Raw genomic sequence first — 23,401 nt, 5'->3', positions numbered from 1 at the left:
TCTGACCCGGGGTCAACTCAAAGGACTTCACGTTTTGCCACTGTGGCCCTGGACTAAGCTTCGCTGGATTTCTGCATTGCAATTTTAATCCTGAATTCAATTCAGAAAAATTCACACTCTGTACCTGTGGCCCAGGGTTGTATTCTACAGGTGCTACATCTATAATATTTGACCCTGGAGTTGATTCAAACTTCAGGTCTTGCACGTGTTGACCTTTGCTAACTATTATAGGCATCTCTCTTTGAATTCATGTCCCTGAGTTCAACTCAGAAAACTTCATACCTTGAAGTTTTGGGGCTTGTAAATGTGGCCCAGGGTTGTATCTGGTGGAATTTACAGACTGTGACTCTTGTCTTCCAGTACAGGCAGAAGAATCCACATCTTGCCAATGTGTTTTGGTATTGCCGCGAACAGAACTTACACACATAATCTGTGGTGCTGGAAATGTTGTACCAGGATTCATACCAAGAAGAAGTGGCTCAAGACTACACCTATTATTAGAATGTTCACACTGAGGGTTTTGCCCTGGAGTGTGTGAGGAAGGATTCACACCTTGATAATGTGATTTAGGATTGCGTCCAGTAGAAACTATACACTGAATGTGTGGCCCTAGAATTGATGCCCATTGATTCACACCTTGCAAATGTGCTTCAGGAAGGCACTCAGTGGAATTCACACATGGAGGACTTGGCCCTGGGGAACATGCAGAAGAATTCACACAGTGAGGACTTAGCTCTGGGGTGCATATAGAACAATTCACACACTGAGGACTTGTCCCTGGGTTACATACAGAAGAATTCACACACTGAGGACTTGTCCCTGGGGTGCATACAGAAGAATTCACACACTGAGAACTTGGCCCTTGGGTGTATACAGAAGAATTCTCACACTGAGGACTTGTCCCTGGGGTGCATACAAAAGAAGTCACACACTGTGGACTTGGTCTTGGGGTGCATACAGAAGAATTCACACACTGAGGACTTGGCCCTGGTCTGCATACAGAAGAATTTACATCTTGCCAGTTTGGCTCATGGATGCACCCAGTATAATCTGCACTTTGCAATTTTGGTCCTAAAATGCATACAGAAGAATTCATTCCATCTAAATGTGGCCTAGGATTGCACACAGACTTTATTTATTTTATTTTTTTATTTTATAATTTAATTTAATTTTACATATCAGCCACAGATTCCCTTGTCCTCCCCCTCCCGTCCCTCCCCAACAGCTTTCCGCCCAGCCCACCCCCCATTCCCATCTCCTCCATGGCAAAGACTTCCCTGAGGATTGAGTTCAACCTGGTAGATTCAATCCAGGCAGTTTCAGTCTCTTCCTCCTAGGCTGAGCCAGGTGTCCCTGCATAAGGCCCAGGTTCCAAACAGCCAGCTCATGCACTGAGGACAGGTCCCGGTCCCACTGCCTGGATGCTTCCCAAACAGTTCAAGCTAATCAACTGTCTCACTTATCCAGGGGCCCTGATCCAGTTGAGGTCTCCTCAGCTATTGGTTCATAGTTCATGTGTTTCCATTCGTTTGGCTATTTGTCCTTGTGCTTTTTCCAACCTTAGTCTCAACAATTCTTGCTTGTACAAACCCTCCTCTTTCTCGCCAATTGGACTCCTGGAACTCCACCTGGGGCCTGGCCGTGGATCTCCGGTTCCCTCAGTCATTGGATGAGGTTTCTAGCACGACAATTAGGGTGTTTGGCCATCCCATCACCAGAGTAGGTCGGTTCGGGCTTTCTCTCGACCATTGCCAGTAGTCTACCATGGAGGTATCTTTGTGGATTTCTGTGGGCCTCTCTAGCACTTTGCTTCTTCCTATTCTCATGTGGTCTTCATTTATTATGGTCTCTTATTCCTTGTTCTCCCTCTCTGTTCTTGATCCAGCTGGGATCTCCCACACAGACTTTATACATTGAGGGTCTGGCTCTGGAATGCACACAGAAGAATTAATATCTTGCAAATATGGCCCACATTTACACCCACTGGAATTTATATATTGAGAATTTGCATTGGGAATGCATGCAGAATTCACATCTTCCAAGTGCTGCCCCAGGCAGAACTCCTTAGATTTTATACCTTGAAGGTCTGGACCAGGGTGCAACTCAGACAATTCTATATTTTGTGTTCTGGTGTTGGATGCCATAACATTTTTACAGTGAATCTGTGGCCCTGTACTCGGGTCACAGGATGCCCTACCTTGCAGTCTAGGCTTATGCTTGAATTCCAGAGTCAGCTCATCTGGCAGCTTGGTTTCTGTGAGCCCCTCAGAAGGTTTTATCTCTTGCAAATGTGGCCCAGGGTTGAAGTCTAAAGACTTAGGACTTGTTCCCAGGCCCAACTCAGAGGACATCTGCCACACCAACTCCAGTGTCATCCGCATGACATGAACAATTATGTCAATAATAATGGACGGGAGATCCGTGTCCCACGGGACTAAGCTCCCTGGAGGTCCCTGGCAGAGTGCCCGTGTTATGCTTCCTTCTCAAAGAGATCATGAGCTCCTTGGGCTATGGGTTCTGTATAACTGCTTTTCTGATAATGTTCTAATTAATCTATGAATCACAGCAAAAATTAATGAATGCTTGGGTTGTGAACTATGGAGGAAAGGGGAAGCTGGACATGGATCTTTATCAGATATAGCAGAATGAGCTATTTCTTAAAATCCCCAAAATAAAGAAAGAAAGGTTCAGGCACTTCTAGGGAATGAACACTCACCCACTAGAAATCCTTTAGGAATCCCAACTAAAGTGATTTATGGTAGAAAATGTTATCTCATAGGAGGCAGATGGTGGGCCCCTTTGTTGAGGAAGTTCAGCATGGGAAACATAAGGACTACAGCAGAACCCCTTCCCCTTACAGGCGTAAAAGTTCAAGAGTCCATATTCCAGCAGGTAAAAAAGTTTTCTATTAGAAGAGATATATGGTGGAGAACTGAAGAAAGACTTAGAGAGGGTCTGCCGTATCCAAATTGGCTAAGTGGGCCATGGGAACCAGAAAAGTGGAAGCGTATAACAAACTAGAAAACTGCTGAGATAAGATGAAGGACACAGCTGCAACCACAAGAAGTCTGCACAAGTCTAGGGACTGTACTCCGTTTAGAAACCACAGACTGCTCTGTGGGTCATAAAGTTCTTGTGGGTGAAGGGATATGTCTAGCGCCTATTAATAATTGTGTGCTTGCTTTTTTTAAAAAAAGATGATGTAATTGAATTATTGCCAAGTTCTTGTTCCCTGTATGACTTGATAGTTTTCTTTTCTGTATATAAACTACTGATTTGCAGAAGTAAAATTGCAGCAGATTCAAACCCCTTCTGAGTGTGTTGTCTGTCTGTCAGTCGCCGAATCCTTGCCTTCCTGACTACCCAAGCCCTGGTTCTCCTAAGGTCATAGTACCCCCGGTGGGCCAGTCCATGGCAGGTGGCACCTGAACAGGGACCCTTGGGACAGGTAATTCTCTCCCCCTTTTTTTTCTTTCTTTCAAGGTCTAGGATCAGCTCTTGCCAGGAAGCTGCAGTTCCACCGATAAAGGATCATCGGTTAAGGGCAAGTAATCTTGAGGTAACATGGGGCAACATGAGTCAAAACAGGAAAGGCTGTTTATGTCAGTGTTTAAGCATATGATGGCAAGCAGGGGATTAAAAGTATTGGAGCAATCACTGGGAGAGTTCTTTGCCTTTATTAAAAAAGGTGAGTCCTTGGTTCCCTGAGGAAGGCACCCTTATCCTGCCAGACTGGAAATGTGTGGGGAAGGAAATGAGAAAATATGTTGAGAAAAATGGTGAAGGGGAACTCCCTCCTCATGCATATCCATTGTGGTTGCAGATGAGGGAGTTACTAACTGACTCTACTGATTTTGAAGGTCTAGCGCAGGAGACAGGTTCTGTACATGAGGCTGAGCCAATATCATCAAAGCCTAAATCATATGGTACCAGCTCAAGTAAGCCCTCCTCAAGTAGTAAGGAGCTGTTATTAGAAGTTACCTGTAATGTGAAAGCCAAGAATGATGATGACGATGTTGATTGGGACCTAGATGAGGAGGCAGCTAATTATGGCCCCTCTGAGGATAGGGACCACCATCACGGTCATTTCTATCCCATTAAGGTTGTGAAGCAATAACCTAAAAGATGCCCTCTGATCCCCTCTGGCTTTAGAGGAGCTATGGAAGAAGCAAGGCGAACTGGGGATACTACATTCCCCTTCCCAGTGGTGGAAGCCTTAGGTGGGGAAGAACTTGCTTGGGAACCTATTCCCCTTAAGACTCTTAAAGAACTACGGGCAGCTGTTAAAACAGCTGGCCCATCAGCACCCTATACCATCCAGGTATTGGACATGGTTGCCAGTTTATGACTTACACCTTATGACTGGCATCAGACAACAAAGGCAACCTTGAGCCCAGGAGATTATATCCTCTAGAGGACGGATTATGAAGAGAGGTCTAAAGAGACTGTGGCTTCCTTTTTAAAGAAAAGAAGAGCCAAACCAGATATGGATATGCTTTTGGGGACAGGAGCTTATGCCACCCTTCAGTCTCAGACCTCCATTCCTAAAGATGTCCTGGAGGCTATTACCCTCAATGCAGTCAATGCATGGAAAAAATTGCCTCCTCTTGGAACCAAAGGAACTGCTCTCTCAGGTATAAGGCAATCCAATGAGGAGCTCTATCAAGACTTTGTCTCTAAACTAGAAGAGGCAGTTAATAGAATGATCCCCCCCTCAGAGGGGACTAGCATGCTCCTTAAACAGTTGGCATGGGAAAATGCCAACCCCCTGTGTCAGGATCTTATCAGATGTGTGAGAAAGACAGGTACTCTACAGGACTATATCAAGGCTTGCATGGATGCCTCACCAGCAGTTGTCCAAGGTATGGCATATGCTGCAGCTATGAAAGGACAGAGATTTAGCGCCTATGTAAAAAAAAAAAAAAAAATATGGGGGCAGCAATAATCAATCCCCAGAACCCACCTGTTTCAAGTGTGGGCAAGCAGGCCACATGCAAAAGGCACGTACAGAGCAAGGCAACAAGGACCATAAAAATACAGCTCCTGGATTATGTCCACAGTGTCAGAAAGGAAGACACTGGAGGAATGTATGCAAATCCAAGTTCCACAAAGATGGAACTCCTTAACAGGAGAAAAAGGTGATAAGAGCACTAACTCAAAAAACTACAAAAGGGGCATCCTCTCAGCCCCGGTAATTCAAGAGAGGCTAATACAGACCTCGGCCCTGAGGCTCCAGAATTTACTATCCATGACTTACCTAGAGCAACACCTGGAAGTGCAGGACTAGATCTTACAAGTTCACAGGACGTCATCCTCTCCTCATGGGATGGAGTGACTACAGATCCCAATAAAGTGTTGGGTAAATTACCACAAGGTACAGTGGGACTTATCTTTGGAAGTCGTTCCAATTACAAAATTAGGGACTAGGTGTCATGCAGCACATCAATGTATTTGTGTCACTCCTCTGCCTTATAACGCTAGTCAAAGTTGGGAAAAGGTGAAGAATCATCTGCAAGGAGTCTGGAAAGATTCAGATACCACTCATGACATGGAAGCTTTGCAGAAAGATATCGCGGCTATGAGCAAAGCTCATTTGGAGAGTGGCTTAAGCCGTTCCTTTCCCTGGTCCTCTCTCTGACATTTAACAGAATACCCAAAGTTTCAGTTATTTTTTTTTACTCTATTTTATTTGGTGTAAATATATCAACTACATTTGTATTTATTCCCTCCAAAAGGACGGCACTATCAGCTATGGTACCAATTTTAAAGATAGCAGCAAAATCTCTGCCACTCTATCATTGGAAGTGGAGTCCATTCACATTTTCTCTGAGTCTAGGTTCGCCCTACTGTGATGGTCTGAATTAAGAAATATTGCCCCACAGACTCCTGTCTTAGTTACTTGATTGCCGTAAAGAGACACCATTGACTAAGGCAACTTATAAACGAAAGCATTTAATCGAGGAATTGCTTACAGTTTCAGAGAGTCGGTCCATGACCATCATGGTGGGAAGGACGGCAGCAGGCAGGCAAGCATGGTGCTGGAGCGGTAGCTGAGAGCTTACATTACCCACAAGTTGGAAGCAGAGTCAAAGCTAGCTGGGAATGGCCTGGACTTTGGAAACCTCCAAGCCTGCCTGTCCCCAGAGACACACCTCCTCCAACAAGGCCACTGCTCCTAATCCTTCCCAAGTAGTTCTGCCAACTAGGAACTAAGCATTCAATATATGAACCTGTAGGGGGCATTCTCATTCAAATCAGCACAGCACCCATACGACCTTGGTCCCACTTGGTGATACTGTTTGGGAAGTGGTTGAACTTCCAGGAAGTGGAGCCTTGCTGGAGGAAGTGCATCACTGGGGGTGGGATTTAAGCATTAGTCCCACTCAATTTCCTGTCTGCGCTCTGCTTCAAGCTTGCTTTTGAGGATATGGACCTTTAGCTTTCCGTTCCTGCCGCCACACCTGCCACCCGCCGTCACATCTGGCACCCACCACTATGCATCCCCACCGTGATGGACTCTTGTCCCTCTAAACCGTGAGCCCAGATAGACTTCCTCCTATAAGCTGCTCCTGGCCATGGTGTCACAGCAACAGAAAGGGAACTAATATACTGTGATGCCTTTGACTAAGGCTGTTATGGAAGTGAGGCTGTACAAATTGTGCAGTGGGACCTTAAGAGACCTGCATCTTTTACTTCTGTGTCTGAAGTTAGTCACTTAAATTCCCTACTGGTAATCCTGCTGTCCTGCAGATAGAGACGCCATATGGAGTGCCATCTGTTCAGCTGAATGCAGCTGCATGGGACATTCCAGTTCATGGCCCCCATGAGTGATCTCAAATAACACTGCGTATAGCAGCAGGGCTGTCCCGACGATCTCAACAGAATTATGGAGGTCCCCAATTCTGAACAGACTCAATAACTGTTGCACGTATCCACTACAGTTCAAGGACTTTGTCATGAATCAACCAGTAACTAAAACAGCAGATTCTCCAGAAGCATTTGCTAATATAATGAAAGAGGAAGAGTCACCTGGTTAGGACACTGGATGCGATGATACTTCTTGATATCTGTCTTCCACTTTTGCAGTACCTCCTGGCTGAATGTAGGTAACCCAGGGTGAGTATATTTTAACGAGAAGACAAGAAACATTGCGAGAATGCAACTCCCAGTGGTAACACCCCCAAACTTCATGCCTACTGTAAGAAACAGATAGTTATTTCCACCACGTATGTGAACGCGAATGCGGTGTCTGCAGAGGACAGAGAGAGGCTTTGGATCTGCTGGAGCTACAGTTACAGGCTGCTGTGAGGTGCCAAATGTGGGTGCCAGGAACAAAGTGGGGGTCTTCTTCAGGAGCAGCAAGTGCTCTTAGCTACAGAGCTATCATTTCTGACTGCTCATCCATAGGACCAGGGTTCAATTCCCAGTATCCACGTGGCAGCTCACAACTGTCTATAACTCCTGTTCCAGGGGATCCGATGCCCTCATACCTGCAGGGAAAACACCGATGTACATAAAATAAAAATAAATAAATTAAAAAGGAAAATGCAAATAGAATAATTCGGGAAGTGGCATTGCCCTTCTCTACTGTTCTGTTCATATAAGTTTGCCTCAGAGCCATGGCAACATCACACACACATACATAGTGGTGATTTGCATGAGAATGATCCCTAGACATCACTCCAGCTGATCCTGATGCCACGCCTCCCTGATCCATGCTGTGATAGTGATGGACTCTTACCCTTTGGAACTGTAAGCCCTAAAGAAACCACTTCTTCTCTAAGTTACCTCAGTCATGGTGTTATATTACAGCAACAGAAAAGTAACCCATAATCTCAACCTCTTTCTCACTTTCTCTGTCTCTGTCTCTCTCTCTCTCTCTCTCTGTCTCTCTCTCCCTCTCTCCCTCTCCCTCTCTCTCTCTCTCTCTCTCTGTGTGTGTGTGTGTGTGTGTGTGTGTGTGTGTGTGTGTGTGTAATGTTATTTCCAGACACTATTCTCGTCAATGTTTCCTAACTAATACAGTATAATAATTATTTTGTCTTTCCGGTGTAGGTTCTCATGATATAGCCAAGGCTGGTCTTTAACATGCATGCTCTCCCGCTTGGTCTCCCCAGTGCTCTGTCCACCACCACACATGGTTCAGAAACACTTGTAAAACAGTTACTTAGTATCAGCTAGTTAATCTAGAAACCATTTAAAGTATACAGGAGGTGTGCACAGATTCTAGGCAAATACCATACCATTTGGTATAAGGTGTTTGAGCATCCATAAGATGTTTGATCGTCCATAGAATGCCATCCTTTGTGAGGTTTTTCTACAACTAATTCCTCATGAGTTATGAAGGAAGGCTTTGCTGATAGGAATACATTTTTCTCACGGTACAGTTTCAATGAATGACTACAAAAGCTATGAAATAAGTGAAAGTCGGTCATTAAGTAGCACCACAGTTACACTTACCGCAGGAAAGGTTCATCAATGAATGCTGACCAAAGCGGGTAGAGTATAAGACAGAGACCTTTGTGCAGGCTTGGCCTCTACTCCAACTATGCACTAATTAAGGGACCAGTGTAATTTTATCACTGAGTTACCCAGAAGACACATGCTTGCCAACTGATCAGTTAGCACCACAGAAACTTTTTGCTGATCACATCAGTACCATGTACCTTCTGACTCAATGCATCAAGAAGGTCCAACATTGCCTGGATGGTGTTTCCATGGAAACCATATGGCCTTCAACCTAAGCTCAAGAGAATGCCACACAAATCCATACAGGGAAACATCTATAAAATATCGAGTAGCAGCAACACGTGACCTTACCTTCCGATCATCAGGTACCAGGTTCTGGAGCACCTTCCTCTTTGGCCATTCCTTGGTCAGCTCAGCAGAGGCCAGCTCCTGCAGATGGTACACAGCTATCTTGGCAGAACGCCGCTGAACTCGGCCTCCGCCCTTTGCTTCCAGACTCATCTCCTTCAAACAGTCTGTCTGTCCTGATTCTGGGAAGAAGACCTGCAAGAGTGAGCCGTGAAAACAAAGTGGCTTTAGTCACAGTCAGTGATTACACATGATGTCCTTCTTAGCAGGATAAAGTCTATGACACTAGTACACAGGGGTAAAGAGAGGCAGAGCCTCGGAGTTCACTGGCCAGCCAGTCTAGCTAACAGGGCAAGTCCCAGAGTCATCTCAGAGTTCACTGGCCAGCCAGTCTCGCTAATGAAGGCAAATCCCAGAGTCATCGCGAGACTCCATCTTTAAAAATAAGGTGGAGTGAAACGGAGAAAAGACACACAGTGCAGATCTCTGACTTCAACATTCATGTTCACACATGTATGTGTACACACACACAAACACATCCACACACATATTCCCCCACCACACACAAAGGGTAAGGCAGAAGGAGGAGATAGCTCAGTCCGTTAAGGTTGATCCCCAAAGCCCACATTGAAAAGACAGGTGTGGTGGTGCACACTCGTCATCACACTCGTCACCACACCACTGCAGGAGCCGAGGCAGGAGGACCTCTGGGGCTGTCTGGCTGGCTGACAAGCCTAGCAGCCTGGCAGACCTAGGCCAACGTCTCATTAAAACAGGGGGGCAGCCTGGCAGACCTAGGCCAACGTCTCAATAAAACAGGGGGGCAGCCTGGCAGACCTAGTCCAATGTCTCAATAAAACAGGGGGGCAGCCTGGCAGACCTAGGCCAATGTCTCAATAAAACAGGGGGGCAGCCTGGCAGACCTAGGCCAATGTCTCAATAAAACAGGGGGGCAGCCTGGCAGACCTAGGCCAATGTCTCAATAAAACGGGGACAGCTACTGAGGGATGACACCTGAGGTTGTCCTCTGGCTTCCACATCCGCACACCCACATGCACCTGCACACAAATATGTACATACACACACATGCACGAGCACACAGACAAGTATGAAAATATAATATAAAAACGGAGTCAAGACCAAAGAAAAAATGACGAACAGAGACATTCCTACAAAAAAAAAATCTAACAAGGAGGGAATGTTTTAGTTTTAAAAAATATAGTAATGGGGGTTGGAGAGACTGCTCAGCAGTTAAAATCATTTCTTTCTTGCAGAGGACCTGGATTTGGTTTCCAGCACCCACATGGTAGCTCACAACCATCCGTAACTCCAGTTCCTGGGGATATGACACCCTCTTCTGACTTCCATGGGCACTAGGCACTCATGGGGTGCATGTACACACATGCAGGGAAGATATTCATGCATATAAAATAAATCTAGAAAAATTAATATAATAACTAGGGTTTGGGGAGATGGTGGACGGATGAAGTTCTTGTCACGCAAGCATGAGGGTTGGAGTTTGTACCCCAGCACCCACAGAAAAGCTGGGTAGGCACAGCAGCCACTGGGAACCCCAGCACTTAGGAGGCAGAGACAAGGACAAGCTGGCTAGCTAACTATCAGAACTGCTGAGCTCTGGGTTCATTGAGCAAGAGAACCTACCTCAATAAATAAATAAATAAATAAATAAATAAACAAATAAATAAATAAATACGTGATTAAGGAAGACAGTCAAGGTCAACTTCAGACCTTCAAACAAGCACACATACATGCATGTGCACCTGCAAATACAAGTGTACCTACACACACAGGCAAACACATATATGTTGTGATGGTTTGGATGAGAATGGCCCCCATGAGCTCTGATGTTTGAATACTTGGTTTCCAGTTGATGGAACTGTTTGGGAAGGATTAGGAGGTGTGGCCTTGTTGGAGGAGACGTGTCACTGGGGTGGGCTTTGAAATTTCAAAGGATTCTTGCCATTCCCAGTGTGCTCTCTCTGTCTGCTACTTGTAGATCAAGATGTGAGGTCTCAGCTGCCTTGCCACGATGAACTTTGACCCTCTGGAACCATGAGCCCAATTAAACACTTGCTTGTAAGTTGCCTTGGTAACTAAGACATATGTGCATCATACTCTCTCGCTTTCCCGCCCCTCCACGGAAGAGACAACAAAAGCCTTCAAAGAGTAAACAGGACACAAATGAGGAAGCAGGATCCACAGAAGATACAAGGAGGAGTGCCAGGCACAGCACACATCCTCAATGTCTTGAGAAGAATCAATACTCACAGGCCTGTGCTCTGACCTCATGTGATACGCAAGCCCAGCCTTTGACCTGTATGGTTTTCCACAGTGGTGACATTTCAGGGTCAACTTCTCCAGCTCAGCTGCCTCTTTGTCACATTTTCTAACATGGTACAGATATCCCATGATGCTGGTGAAGGTACTGGAGCAACTCTGAGCATAGGGAAGAAGCCTATGTTAGATTTATACATGTTTCACATGATCCCTAAATTTCTCAGAAATCATCACGAACCACAAACCACAAAAAGACATTGAGACTGCAAGATGCTCACCTGCAATTCCCATTGGCACAACCCTCCTTTTCCTAGGCAACCCTGTCTATGAGCCATATTGTCAATCAGTTCACTGATCACTGAGAAAGTATAACCACACACCTACTCTGTGTCAGAGCTTCCTTCTTGGATTGTGACCCAGTCCCACCCCAGTATCAACTACCCAGCAACAACCAGTTCATCATAGTATGAGCTCATGGGAATCACCTTCATCCCGCTAAAGCAACAAACCCTTTGTGGGGCTGGAGAGATGGCTAAATGGTTAAGGCTAATGACTGCTCTTCCAGAGGTCCCAAGTTCCATTCCCAGCACCCACATGCAGCTGAAAACTGTAACTCCCAGATCTGACACCCTCACATAGACATACCTGCAGGCAAAAAACCAATGCACATAAAATAAAAGTAAATGAAGAAGAAGAAGAGGAAGCAGCAGCAGAAGAAGTAGCTGCAGCAGCCCTTTCAAGCAAGGGGGAAGAGGGAGAATATACTTGTGAAGAGAAAAAAATAAAGAACTATCAATGACTACAAGAGATCTGAAAACGTAGGTACCATCCGACGCCATCAGATGGCAGAGGAGGAATTCTGCAAGGGAAGAGGAGGACGGATGGGAAAGAACAACAGACAGACAGACCTGAGACTCCAGGGAGAAGGATCTGCTGCCCTGGGCTCTTACCTCACGCATGCACCTGAGCTTTCCCATTCTCTTTAGAACTGTTCACAGCCGCTCCCTCTCGCTTGGCTCATCTACTTCATCTCCTGCCTTCAAAATTGGCTGAAAAAAAATTAAACATAATTTATGGAACAAAAACATAACAGCACCCCCACTTCCAGATGGCATGAAGTAAGTACAATGGACACACAAGTTCTCATCTCTACCTCCCAGTAGAGGATTAACCTAAACAAATACCCTATGGTCCAGTGCAAAGATTTCACCCTATGCAATTCCAGCAATGAAGAGTCTTATCTCCTCTCTTATGAGGTACAAGGGCCAGATCCAGCTTCATTGAGCTGTCTATACTCACTAAGTAAGAGACACACAAAACATCACAACAGAAGGCCAGCCAAGATGGAGGAAGCCAGAGATCTGCTGAACTCCTTGTCCCTGCATCTTCATAGCAAGGATCAGCAGCATCAAGTGGGGAAATATTTCAGGATGGACTGCTGATCCTGGCTCCCAAGCAACCTGAGGGAGCACCAGGTGTGCATGTACTGAGTACATGCAGCAGCCTGCATAAACTCTGCTGCAGCAGCAACAAATAAATGGTCTGAATGCAGCCATGGGAGCTCACCGTCAGGCTGAAAACCTACAAGATGCTTCTCTGCGGCAGGAAAGACCCCAGTGGTGATGTGCTCCACCCTGAGAATTGGACCCACAGAGGCCAGCTTCTCTTACTGTGTCCTGGGCTGCAGCACCCAGGATTTCCCAGTTGCCATAGCTGCAGCCTGGCCTTAGGTCTCCTATATGCCCAACCTTCCAGCAGATACTGTATCCTCCCCGGGTTACACAGAGCTCTTCTCAGCCTTCCAGAGATTCCTGGTCTCTCGCTTGACATCAGAGTACCAGAGGGAGGTGGCATTGCAGACATGGAAAAACCACACTTAGGATAATTCAGATCACCCAAGAACTGGAGTACAGGCAGTTGTGAGATGCCTGATGTGGGTGCTGGGAACAGAACTCAGGTCTTCTGCAAGAACACTACATACTCTTAACCAGTGAGCCGTCTCTCCAGCCTCCTCAGCCCAGGATGTTTCTGACTCTTTAGGGAAGCTTGTAGATCCCAAGGAGATCTTCCTGTTGAGCAATTTCTGTGTCTTATATGCTCTGTCCCTCTAAATTGCTAGAGATAGGCCTCTGCCACTTTCACTGAGCTGACCCAAAACTATTGTTAATGTCCCCACAACTCATCATGTTGTCTGTGGATTTCTAGTCTAGAAGTGGAGTTGTTGCTTGTGAGTGTATTTCCTTCCATGGATAACTGCCCACAAGCTTCTCTGGGTGTCCCAGGCTGTTGTCCCCCATTCCTATCATTCTGAGTTAAAAAAAAAAAATGTCTTGGTTGAGACAAGGTTTCACTGTGTGGCCCAGCCGGATGGCCAGGTGTAACAGCAATCTCCCACCTCAGCTTCCTAAGAGCTGGAAGGGCACAGGCCTGTGCACTGTGAAACTTTTGAAGATTTTCCTCCCTTCTTGCCATAGTTTTAACATTCATTTCCCTGATGACCAATGGATTGGACATTCTCACATGTTACCTGAATATCTGAAATGCTCACATGCAGCTAGGTGTGATGGTAATACCAGCGTTTGAGAGGTAGAAATAGTAGAATTAGGAGTTCAAGGTCAGCCTCAGCAACACAGGGAGTTTGCGGCCTGTCGTGGGTGGCTGTTTGTGCCTTGCCCTGAAGCACTGCCCCGAGTGAGGCAGCAGGTAGCTGCGGGGGACCTGCCCCTGGGCCATGGCCACCAGGGACCCTTAAGACCTGGGATGCATGTATGTATGTATGCTCTCTTCTCTTCGCTACCCCGTGGTCTTGGATGCTGGTGCGGATCAAAGCAGAACTCTCCTGAGAACCCCATTGGACCGTGCCCCACCCCTCCAGGATTCCACGACCAACTCCTTAGTTCTGGTTGTGAGTTAACCCCCAAATAAATTCCTTTGACCATCAAATAGACTCTGTGGATTTCTCCCATTATCTGGTGCTCATGTGGGGCAAACTCCAAATGCCCGGGTGGCCTCTGCCCTCAGCCTCCATGGCTGCTGTGGCACACTTTCCACACTTCCTTGTCTCTTTTAAACTACCCATTCCTCCTGGGGACTCAGTGCTTGCCCATTTGGCCCAGTCGTGGGCATCAGTTCCCTATTTTGAGTTACTAGTTGCACCTTACACACTCCTCCCCCCACGCCGGGTCCTGTATAGCCTCTGAGTACACCTAGTGTGTGCAGGCGTGAGAAGAGGTGGCTGCCTGCCCACCCCTGGCTTCCCCGGTCCTGCCTGCAGCTGCCACTGGCCATTGCTAACTTGTTCGATGGGTCTTCAAAGCCAAAAATGTCAGGGTCTTCAGCAGGACCTGATTCAGTGTGACACCTGCAGCACTTGCTGGCTGACCAGCTTTACACCCAAAAAAAATCTCAAGAACTGAAACACCAGCAATCAAGGATTTCGTCCAAGGTAAAAGTACTTGATAATTTTACACCTTAAAACTGACTAGTAACTAAACAAATTAGTAAAATTTTCTTTACAATTTTTGAATATTTCTCAAAAAATGGTGGAAAATATTACATCACAAGAATTTAAATTTTTTTTGCTTGTATGATGAATGAATTTCTACAGGACATATACAAACTTCTGAGTTGTATCTAATATTCACTATTATGGTATTTAGCATAATAATTCATATCATATAACTGGAAAATAGGCTTAATAATGATAACAAAAATAAGGCATTAATGGGACTGATATAAGTTTTAGAAGATAGTAATTAAGACTTAAGTAAAAGGATTCTTTCTTTGGAATCTGCCAATTTACCACAAGGACTTCAGTCCATTAATAATAAATGTACAACCAGATTTGATTCTATTGATAATAAGTATGAATACTTAATGGATAAAACAATGACTCTCCAGAGCAATGTTACCGCTACTCAGATAATATTCATTATTATTATTAAGAAATTTTCTATTCATTTTACATACCAACTACAGATCCCCCCTCCTCCCTCTTCCAACCCCCAGGCTTCCCCCCCAACCCACCCTATTCTGATAATTTATAAAGAAGAAAGTTTATCGCTAACTGATAAACTAAGGTCTATGGAATCGTGTTTCAGAAGAACATAAAAGGTTGCGTGATTCCATGAAATCTCTAGAATCCTTTACAACAGAGGAGGTTCAAATGCTGCAACAGACCATAGTTACTCAGTTGCAAGTTCTGGAAGAAACTCTCAGTAAAAATGACCAATGACAATAGGCAGAAGGGCAAAGCCATGCAAGTCACAACACTGCCAGATAGCTAACATACAATGGCTTATCCTGTCACCATCCATGAGAGGTCAGCAGATATAGACATCCTGAGCCATATGTGGAATATATGTTACAACCTATTCCAATGAGAGATTTAGAAAACGTTAAGGAAGTGGTGGTCACTTATGGTACACACTCAACATATGTAAAACCGATGTTAAATATGTGGTCTTCCACAAATAGAATCATACCAGATGATTGGAATCAGTTAATCTCAGCTGTTCTAAAATATAGCCAGCAGTTATAATGGAACAGCTGGGTGAGAGAGGAAGCTAGGATCCTAGAACAGCAAGGTAAGACCAGAGGTTTTGAGATCTCCCAAGATCAAATTATTGGCAAGGGACATTTCATTGATAGAAATGTACAAGCTACTTTTGATGAGCATACATTATCCCTATGCCACACAGTAGCTCTAAATGCTTGGGGGGAAATATCAGAATCAGGAAAACCAACTGAGCTATACACAAAAATTTTCCAAGGCCCACAGAACTGTTTACTGATTTTTTTTTTAACAAAGGCTGACCACAGCTATAAAATAGGTAGTGTCAGATAAAGAACTAAGACAAGTATTAATTGACCTTGGGGTTTAACAACTCTAATGCAGAATGCAAAAGAATACTTATACCATTAAAGGTCAGGTCAGCACCTTTGGAGGAATGGATTCAATATATAAACATTGCTGAGTCTTTTAACTATTGTAATGAGACTTGTAGAAGAGGCAACTTCCAGAGGTAGAAGGAGGCCTCAAGGTACCCAATGTTTTAACTGTGGTACCCCAGTTCATATGAGAAGAAATTGTACACGGGTGCTCCTAGAAGCAATACTCCTAGAAATAACCCAAATGAGAGACCCCAACCTTCTGGATTATGCAGAAGATATAGCAAAGCCAACACTGACCAATGAATGTAGATCAACAATAAGGCAAACCTTTACTGGTGGGAAATGCCTTGGGGAGCCTCTTGCAGGCCCCAACCTGAACATAGTCCAAACATTTCCAGCCACTGTGGAGGAAATTCCTGTCCAAGACAATTAAAGAAACCAGTGTCTAATGTAAAGAATGATACTGCACTGGATGATAGAACTGCTCTGAGAGATGAATCAAAAGTTCTTAAAAACACCATAAAATGAATATTTTGGCAGACTTCCATAAATAAACAAAGAGCAAAGCTTAGAGTATGAATTAATGGAGTTGTTCTGGAGGGCCTGGTTAGCTGTGGATGCTCCTCACCTTCAGCCTTCCCCCGCACGTTCCTTGGCCATTGTTCTATAGGTTGTGCCCTTTAGTTTCACCTCATCTCACCTTGCCATCTACGAAGCCAACAAACCTAGCCACCAAGTGCCTACCATCTGTGTAGCCTTCTGCAGTTTTTAGAAGATGCAGTTATTGTTCCTTTAGCCCACCTATGCCCACTCCTGCTATCCTTACCTCATCTAGCCCTTCAAGCATGAAAGTTCCTAAGCCTGGACAATTTGCAAGTGTGTGTCCTATTGTTTTTGTTTTGTTTTAAAGACAACTTCACAAGTGGATAAATTTTTATTTATCTTATGTATGAGTGCTCTGTCTGCATGTATGCCTTTATGCCAGAAGAGAGTAACAGATCCCACTAGAGATGAGCCCCCATGTGGTTGCTGGGAATTGAACTCAGGACCTCTGGAAGAGCAGTCAGTGCTCCTAACCGCTAAGCCATCTCTCCAGGCTTTTTTTTTTTTTTTTTTTTTTTTGAGACAGGGTTTCCTCTATGTAACAGTCCTGGCCATCCTGGAACTCACTTTTTAGACCAGGCTGTTCTCAAACTCAGAGATTCACCTGCCTCTGCCTCCAAAGTGCTGGGATTAAAGGTGTGCACCACCGCCGCCCGACTAATACTGTATTTTTCAAGTCCTAGATCTAAAACACCAATCGTGGTGTGGGTTCCATCCCCTTGAAGCAACGGCTACAGTCTGTAAATGAGGTACCATTTTCCCTTTATCTCAAGGGCTTTCATTGTTGATCTAGCAAAGGAGGAGCTTAGAAAGAAAAACTGGTCACTTCCGATCTTCACCAAGGAAAGGGCATCTTAATTTGCTCTGATAATTTCATTGGACATCCTGCTTCTTTCAACCAGCCCTACAGTGTGTGGACAAGTTGATGTCACAAGGATGCCTCTTCCAGAAGCTCCCACACTAAGGAAAGGGAAAGGGCCATTAAAACCCATCGTTTGGGGGGAGCTGTGTCCTCAAGAATCGTCCACTTAGCAGCAAGTTCTCTCTGACGCTCTGAGACCTAGCTGAGGTGCTAAGCCAGAAAGGTCACCTCAGGTTGTGAGGCAGGGAGACAGTTTCCCATACATGCTTTCTGCAGCTAGGGGAAATCGCAACTCTCGAAATCTGACTTCTGCCTACGGTGGAAAGCCATAGATAGGTTCTTCTGCCCCCAAAGGAACCTCCAACACCTAACTGGCAACTGTTACCAGTTCTTGGTATCTATGTCCTGGACCTTGTGCTTGCTCCTTGATCATGGCTCATGGCCACTTGATCTCATGACAGTGTGACAGCTACCAGGAAGAAAGGGAAATAGGGAAATAGGCTGTTAGTCTGTATCTCCAGCCCGTCTCCCTTAATTTCATGGGTTCCCTTCCCTCACCCACCCCTTTTGGGCAGCTAGGATGAACCACACTACTGTTAAGATCAATCCATGTGGTCGGGCGGTGGTGGCGCACGCCTTTAATCCCAGCACTCTGAAGACAGAGCCAGGCGGATCTCTGTGAGTTCGAGCTCAGGTCTACAGAGCGAGATCCAGCACAGGCACCAAAACTACACAGAGAAACACTGTCTCGGAAAAATCAATCCATGTGAGTCTATTTAATGGGCAATGGGGATTTATTAAGATATAAATTGAGGAAATACACTCACGAATACAGAACCGAGTAAACAACTGAAGTTGTCCTCTCTTCTGACTGGACAGCAATTTGATCAGACCAGGAAGAAAACAGCAGGGAGAAGGGGCTCATGAATGGCAAGAAGCACCGCCTCCTTCCGGCCCTATAGCCCAAGGTCATGGGCAGAGCAAATACTACCACACACCATGCTCTTGTCTTTGCCTGCTCACCGAGATCCTCATCAGCTATGTTTATTCTACCTCTACTGAGGCAGCTGAAATTTTATGTTCAAGCAAAACTTTCCCTAATTCTGAATTGGTGAAACCATATGTTTTGGTCGGTTTTAATTGTCGACTTCACACCATCTCCAGTCCTTGGGAAGGGAGTCTCCACTAGGGATTATTTAGATCTGGTTGACCCATGGTCATGTCTGCAGGGGTTATCTGGGTTATGTTGATGGAGATGAAAAGACCTGCCTATTGTGGGTGGCATGGCCCCTCAAGGCCCACTTAGCAACCAACATCAAGTTCCCATGTGGTTCACTGCTCTCCGCTCTAGAGGATGGAGGCGATGTTACTGTGTGCTTCGGGTTCCTTTTCCCTTGGTTTCACAGCAATGGTGATAGCCTGGAATTGTGAACCAAACAAGCCCTTTCTCCCTTAAGTTGCTTTTGTAAGCCTATTTCTATCACAGCAACAAGGAATTAAAACTAAGGCATTGTGGGAGGTTGGGAAAGCAGAGAATGGGTGAGAAGGTCCTGGATAATAGGAAGACAGGAACTCTTGACATCAAAGTTTCCATGAATTTGCTTGTTGGCCAATCCCAGCAGCTCCAATATCTTTGCATCATCCATGTATAGAAATAGCCCAGGGGAAAAAGCATGCTTTGTCTCACTTGCCCCTAATTAAACACTAAACATAGTTAGAACCCTTACAATAATGAATTTCAGGCTTCCATGGTGGTGGGGTTGAGGGGGCATACAACATATTAAGCCTTAAAATTTTTCTAATTTTGTCTGACTCTGTAAGACATTCTTTTTTTTTTTTTTTTTTTTTTTTGGTTTTTCGAGACAGGGTTTCTCTGTGTAGCTTTGCGCCTTTCCTGGAGCTCACTTGGTAGCCCAGGCTGGCCTCGAACTCACAGAAATCCGCCTGGCTCTGCCTCCCGAGTGCTGGGATTAAAGGCGTGCGCCACCAACGCCCGGCCTTCTGTAAGACATTCTTAAAGATGCACTTCTTGGATGGGCATTGGTAGTACAAGCCTTTAATCCAATCCCAGAATTTGGGAGGCAGAGGCAGGTGGATATCTGAGTTTGAGGCCAGACTGGTCTATGTATTGAGTTCCAGGACAGCTGAGACTACACAGAGAAACTGTCTTGGAAACAAACAACCAAAAAAGAATGGACAGATACTGAGTATCTGATTATCCTTCTTTGCACAGATTGGCTGAAGTTACAAATTTGCTTATTCAGACCAGGCATAGTCAGCTTTCACCTGTATGTGGATATATGTATGTCTATGTATATGTGCATACAATGCTCATAGAATCCAGGAGAGGGTGTTGGATACCCTGGAATTAGAGTTACACACAGTTGTGAGCCCATGTGTGTAGCCAGATGTTTCTCTTGTCCTGAGGTCCGGCCCTGAGGTCCAACTGAATCTCTCCCACCCGCAGTCCCACATCCACTAATAAAATAATCACTCAGAGGCTTATATTAATTACAAACTGTATGGCCTATGGGTCAGGCTTCTTGTTAGCTAGCTCTTATAACTTAACTCAACCCATTTCTATTAGTCTATATGTTGCCCCAAGGCTATGGTGTTACCTGTCTGCTGGCATCTTGTTGCTCCTTTGGTGGTGACTAGCGTCTCTCAACTCGGCCCTTCTCTCTGTATCTCCGCTTGGATTTCCCACCTGGCTGTAAGCTCTCTTGCCATAGGCCAAAACAGCTTTATTTATTATCCAGTGGGAGCCATACATATTCACAGCATACAGCAAGACATCCAATAGCACATGTGGGGGCTGGGAACTGAACCTGTTTCCTTTGCAAGATCAGTCAGTGCTCTTAACTGCTGAGCCATCTCAGCTCCATAGTCAAGTTTCAAAGTGCCCCCTGGTCTAACACTTACCAATTCAATCCTATATAGGAAAGTTAGGTGAACTTCGTAGTTTTCATGTGGCCCAAATTGCTCTTGACAGCATGTTTCAACACACTTTAGAAAATGATTGCGTTCTGTTTAATGGGAAAGTAGACAGTGTCATCTTGAAGCAAAAAATTTTAAAGTAGAAGTTTTTGTTGAGCAACTCTGAAACCCTGCTTAGCTTTGCACACAAGCCAGACAGACAGCATCTCTATTTGATCTTCCTGTATCATGAACCACATTAAAGAGCTTGATACGATGTTGATGGATTACCTTACAAACCACTCAGAGCAGTCACCAACAGGAACCTGTAGTGGATCTACCCATGTTCAACAGGTTATGTGGAAGGAGAGGGAACTTGTTCAGGAGGACTGGATTCTACCACTTACCAGGGTGTGTGGTAGATATCTGTCCCTCTCAATCTCTAGAATGTTGATGAATGTTTGAGGAACTCATTAACATGCAGATTTCTTAAAAGCAGGGAGGGCATAGAAATGTATTTTTAGTGGTTGCTTAGGCAATTCCTATTCTTTTTTAATGTTTTTATTATATATAATAGGCTTCATTATGACAGTTTATAGCTGTATATAATGTATTTGGCCATATTCATTCCTGTTACCCTCCCATTCCTGGTGATCCTTTTCCTCTGGCCAACTACTCTTCCTCCTCCTCTTTTCTTTCTTGTTTGTATGGATTAATTGATTGACTGGTTTTTTTGGCCCCAGCAGTCCTGAAACCCACTCTGTAGACCAGGTTGGCCTTGAACTCTGAGATCCACCTGCCTCTGTCTCCTGAGTGCTGGGATTAAAGGTGTGCACCACTACTACCCAGCTTCTTTCTTATCTTTAGTGTGTGTGTCCCAATGAGTGTAATGGGGTTGATCATAAAAGCACGAGTAACTCACCTGTGGCCACACCACGAAGACATCTCTCTCCCCGCTCCCTCCCCCAGCAATCATTCATTGCCTACAGATCCTCAGGGAATGTGAGACCTCATGACTTCCTTCCCCGATTTATTCTTGAATTTCAGGAATTTGGAGCAATCCTCCTGCCTCAGCTTTCTGAGTGACTATTCCATTGGTCAATCCCCCTCCACCACTTATGGTAATTCTGATGCTAATGATCTCTGTGATTTGAGGAATATTGATACCCAGGGCTTGATGTCTTACTGACACATTTGGTTTCCAGTTGTGTCATGTACCAGGAAATCATACTTCGCTTTGCCTCTAGAAGGCTTCAGGATTATAGCATTAAACGACATATCAGATGGGAACATGCTGCGAAGATTTGTATCCTTGGAGCAAGATCGGCCAGCACAGCTGGATTTTATTACTTGGGTTTTTCCTCTTACCTTTTGTGTTGAAGCCGTTTGGTACACTTTCAAACGACAATTCCCTCTTCTGTTCGTGTTTGCTGTTCACAGCCATGGAATGGAAACATTTCCCCTTTGGCTGAAACCAGGCACAAAGCCTGGAAACACTCTGGTCAAAGTCTTGCACAGACCGCAGTCCTCATGTGAGGCCTCCTGAATATATCAAATCCCTCCCCCAGAGCACAAGCAGAAAACACTGATGTGCTGCAGAGCACTTCATCACACTGCCCAGCCTGGTACTCGGTGATATATGGTCTAAGGATGACAAGACCCCTATTTAGTACCTGAAAGAAGAACTGAACTATTGCTATCTGTGGGAAAGGAAAATTACACAGGTCTCTTGCAATCTCTTCTTGCACAACACACTGTTAATCATACATAAGGTTTGGAGTTCAAGTATTGTTAGATTTAGAGGCATAAGCATTTATCATCATCTGTAAAAGGGCTTTCCTTGGATGAGGCCATTGTTGATTGGCTGGCATTTAGGGCCACGTGTAGCTAACAGAGTCTGGATTTTAAGCATGAGCTTTGAAAAACATACTCACTTCTGGTGATTACTCACCGAGTGGACAGCTCCAAAACTTGTTTGATGGCTACTTATCACTGTATTACAGAGCAGTGGGTCTTTCAAGTTGATCTGAATATTTATTTTGGCTTTTAGAGTTTTCTCTTTGTGCTGGAGAGATGGCTCAGCCATTGAAGGCTAAGGCTGGCAACCAACAAGACAAGATTTTGTTTTTGTATTTTTAATTATGTGTATGTGCATCTGAATGTGTATATGTGCAACACATATGTGTAGAAGCCCACAGAGGCTGGAAGAGGGTGTCAGATGCCACAGAACTGGAGTTATAGGCAGCTATGAGTGACTTGGTGTGGGTGCTGGGAATAGAACTCAGGTCCTCTGCAGGAGCAGTGTTCTTAACTGCTGAGCCATCTTTCCAGCCCCCTAACATTAATCACCAAAATCACTAAAAGCTGTAAAGACAGGGTTCTATAAACGTGTGGTTGATTCTACCTTAGATATGTTTTTGCCTATGAGAGCTGGTTTTCAATGTAGTGTTGATTAGCCCAATTAATTTGTTGAATCATCTGTCAGGACAACTGTGTGGAAGCACTGCCGGTCTGGACAGCAGACATCAAATGAATGTGAAGCCAACAAATACATCTACAAGAATCTCGAGGGCCCAGGAGGAAGACACACTGCAAACATCTAGGTTTAATCAAGAAAACAAAACGTGGTGACTCCCCATGTCTACTTTACACAGCCAATTTTCTATGTGGTATAAATTCAGAAACAGCATGAAATGTTAGCAATGTCCCAGATCCCTTCCTTCTGGCCCAAAGGAGAAGGAAGGGTATTTATTATCCATATGCTACTCATTAGTCTGTTACCCATAAATCCTGTGTTAGGAAATTTAAACTTTTTGAATGTCCCCAGGGCTAGTCTCTCCTATTCACTTCATCAGCCAACTGTGAAGAAATTCTTTTTTGATGACCACTCTGGTTATTTAGCTTATATGGTAGGGACATTTTCCTTAGAGTCTTTTCATGGTTACAGGGTTTGTAATCTTCGTAAGCGGATACAGGCCATTGGGCTGTCACAGTCTTGGAATGGCCTAATTG

General features: G+C 44.8%; 1 protein-coding gene across 3 annotated transcripts in view; it reads right to left on the bottom strand.

Moving 5' to 3' along the window:
• Positions 1–1,824: 1,824 nt before the first annotated feature.
• The window catches only part of LOC114696955 (zinc finger protein 512-like), a 36,427-nt gene continuing 14,850 nt past the window's right edge, over positions 1,825–23,401 (bottom strand). For 2 of the 3 annotated variants that reach the window (XM_028874956.2, XM_037198107.1), the window contains 5 exons: positions 12,066–12,164; positions 11,107–11,274; positions 8,821–9,012; positions 7,030–7,096; positions 1,825–1,927 (listed from right to left, as the gene is read on the bottom strand). In XM_028874956.2, the coding sequence (XP_028730789.1) occupies positions 7,034–7,096; positions 8,821–9,012; positions 11,107–11,274; positions 12,066–12,092 (450 nt within the window). In that variant the 5' untranslated portion in view covers positions 12,093–12,164 and the 3' untranslated portion in view covers positions 1,825–1,927; positions 7,030–7,033. The other variant, XM_028874975.2, reaches the window with a different exon arrangement.

Source organism: Peromyscus leucopus, chromosome 22 (assembly GCF_004664715.2).
Source record: "Peromyscus leucopus breed LL Stock chromosome 22, UCI_PerLeu_2.1, whole genome shotgun sequence".
Lineage (NCBI taxonomy): Eukaryota > Metazoa > Chordata > Mammalia > Rodentia > Cricetidae > Peromyscus > Peromyscus leucopus.
The sequence above is the reverse complement of the archived record's forward strand: the minus strand, read 5'-3'. Positions and strand labels throughout refer to the sequence as shown.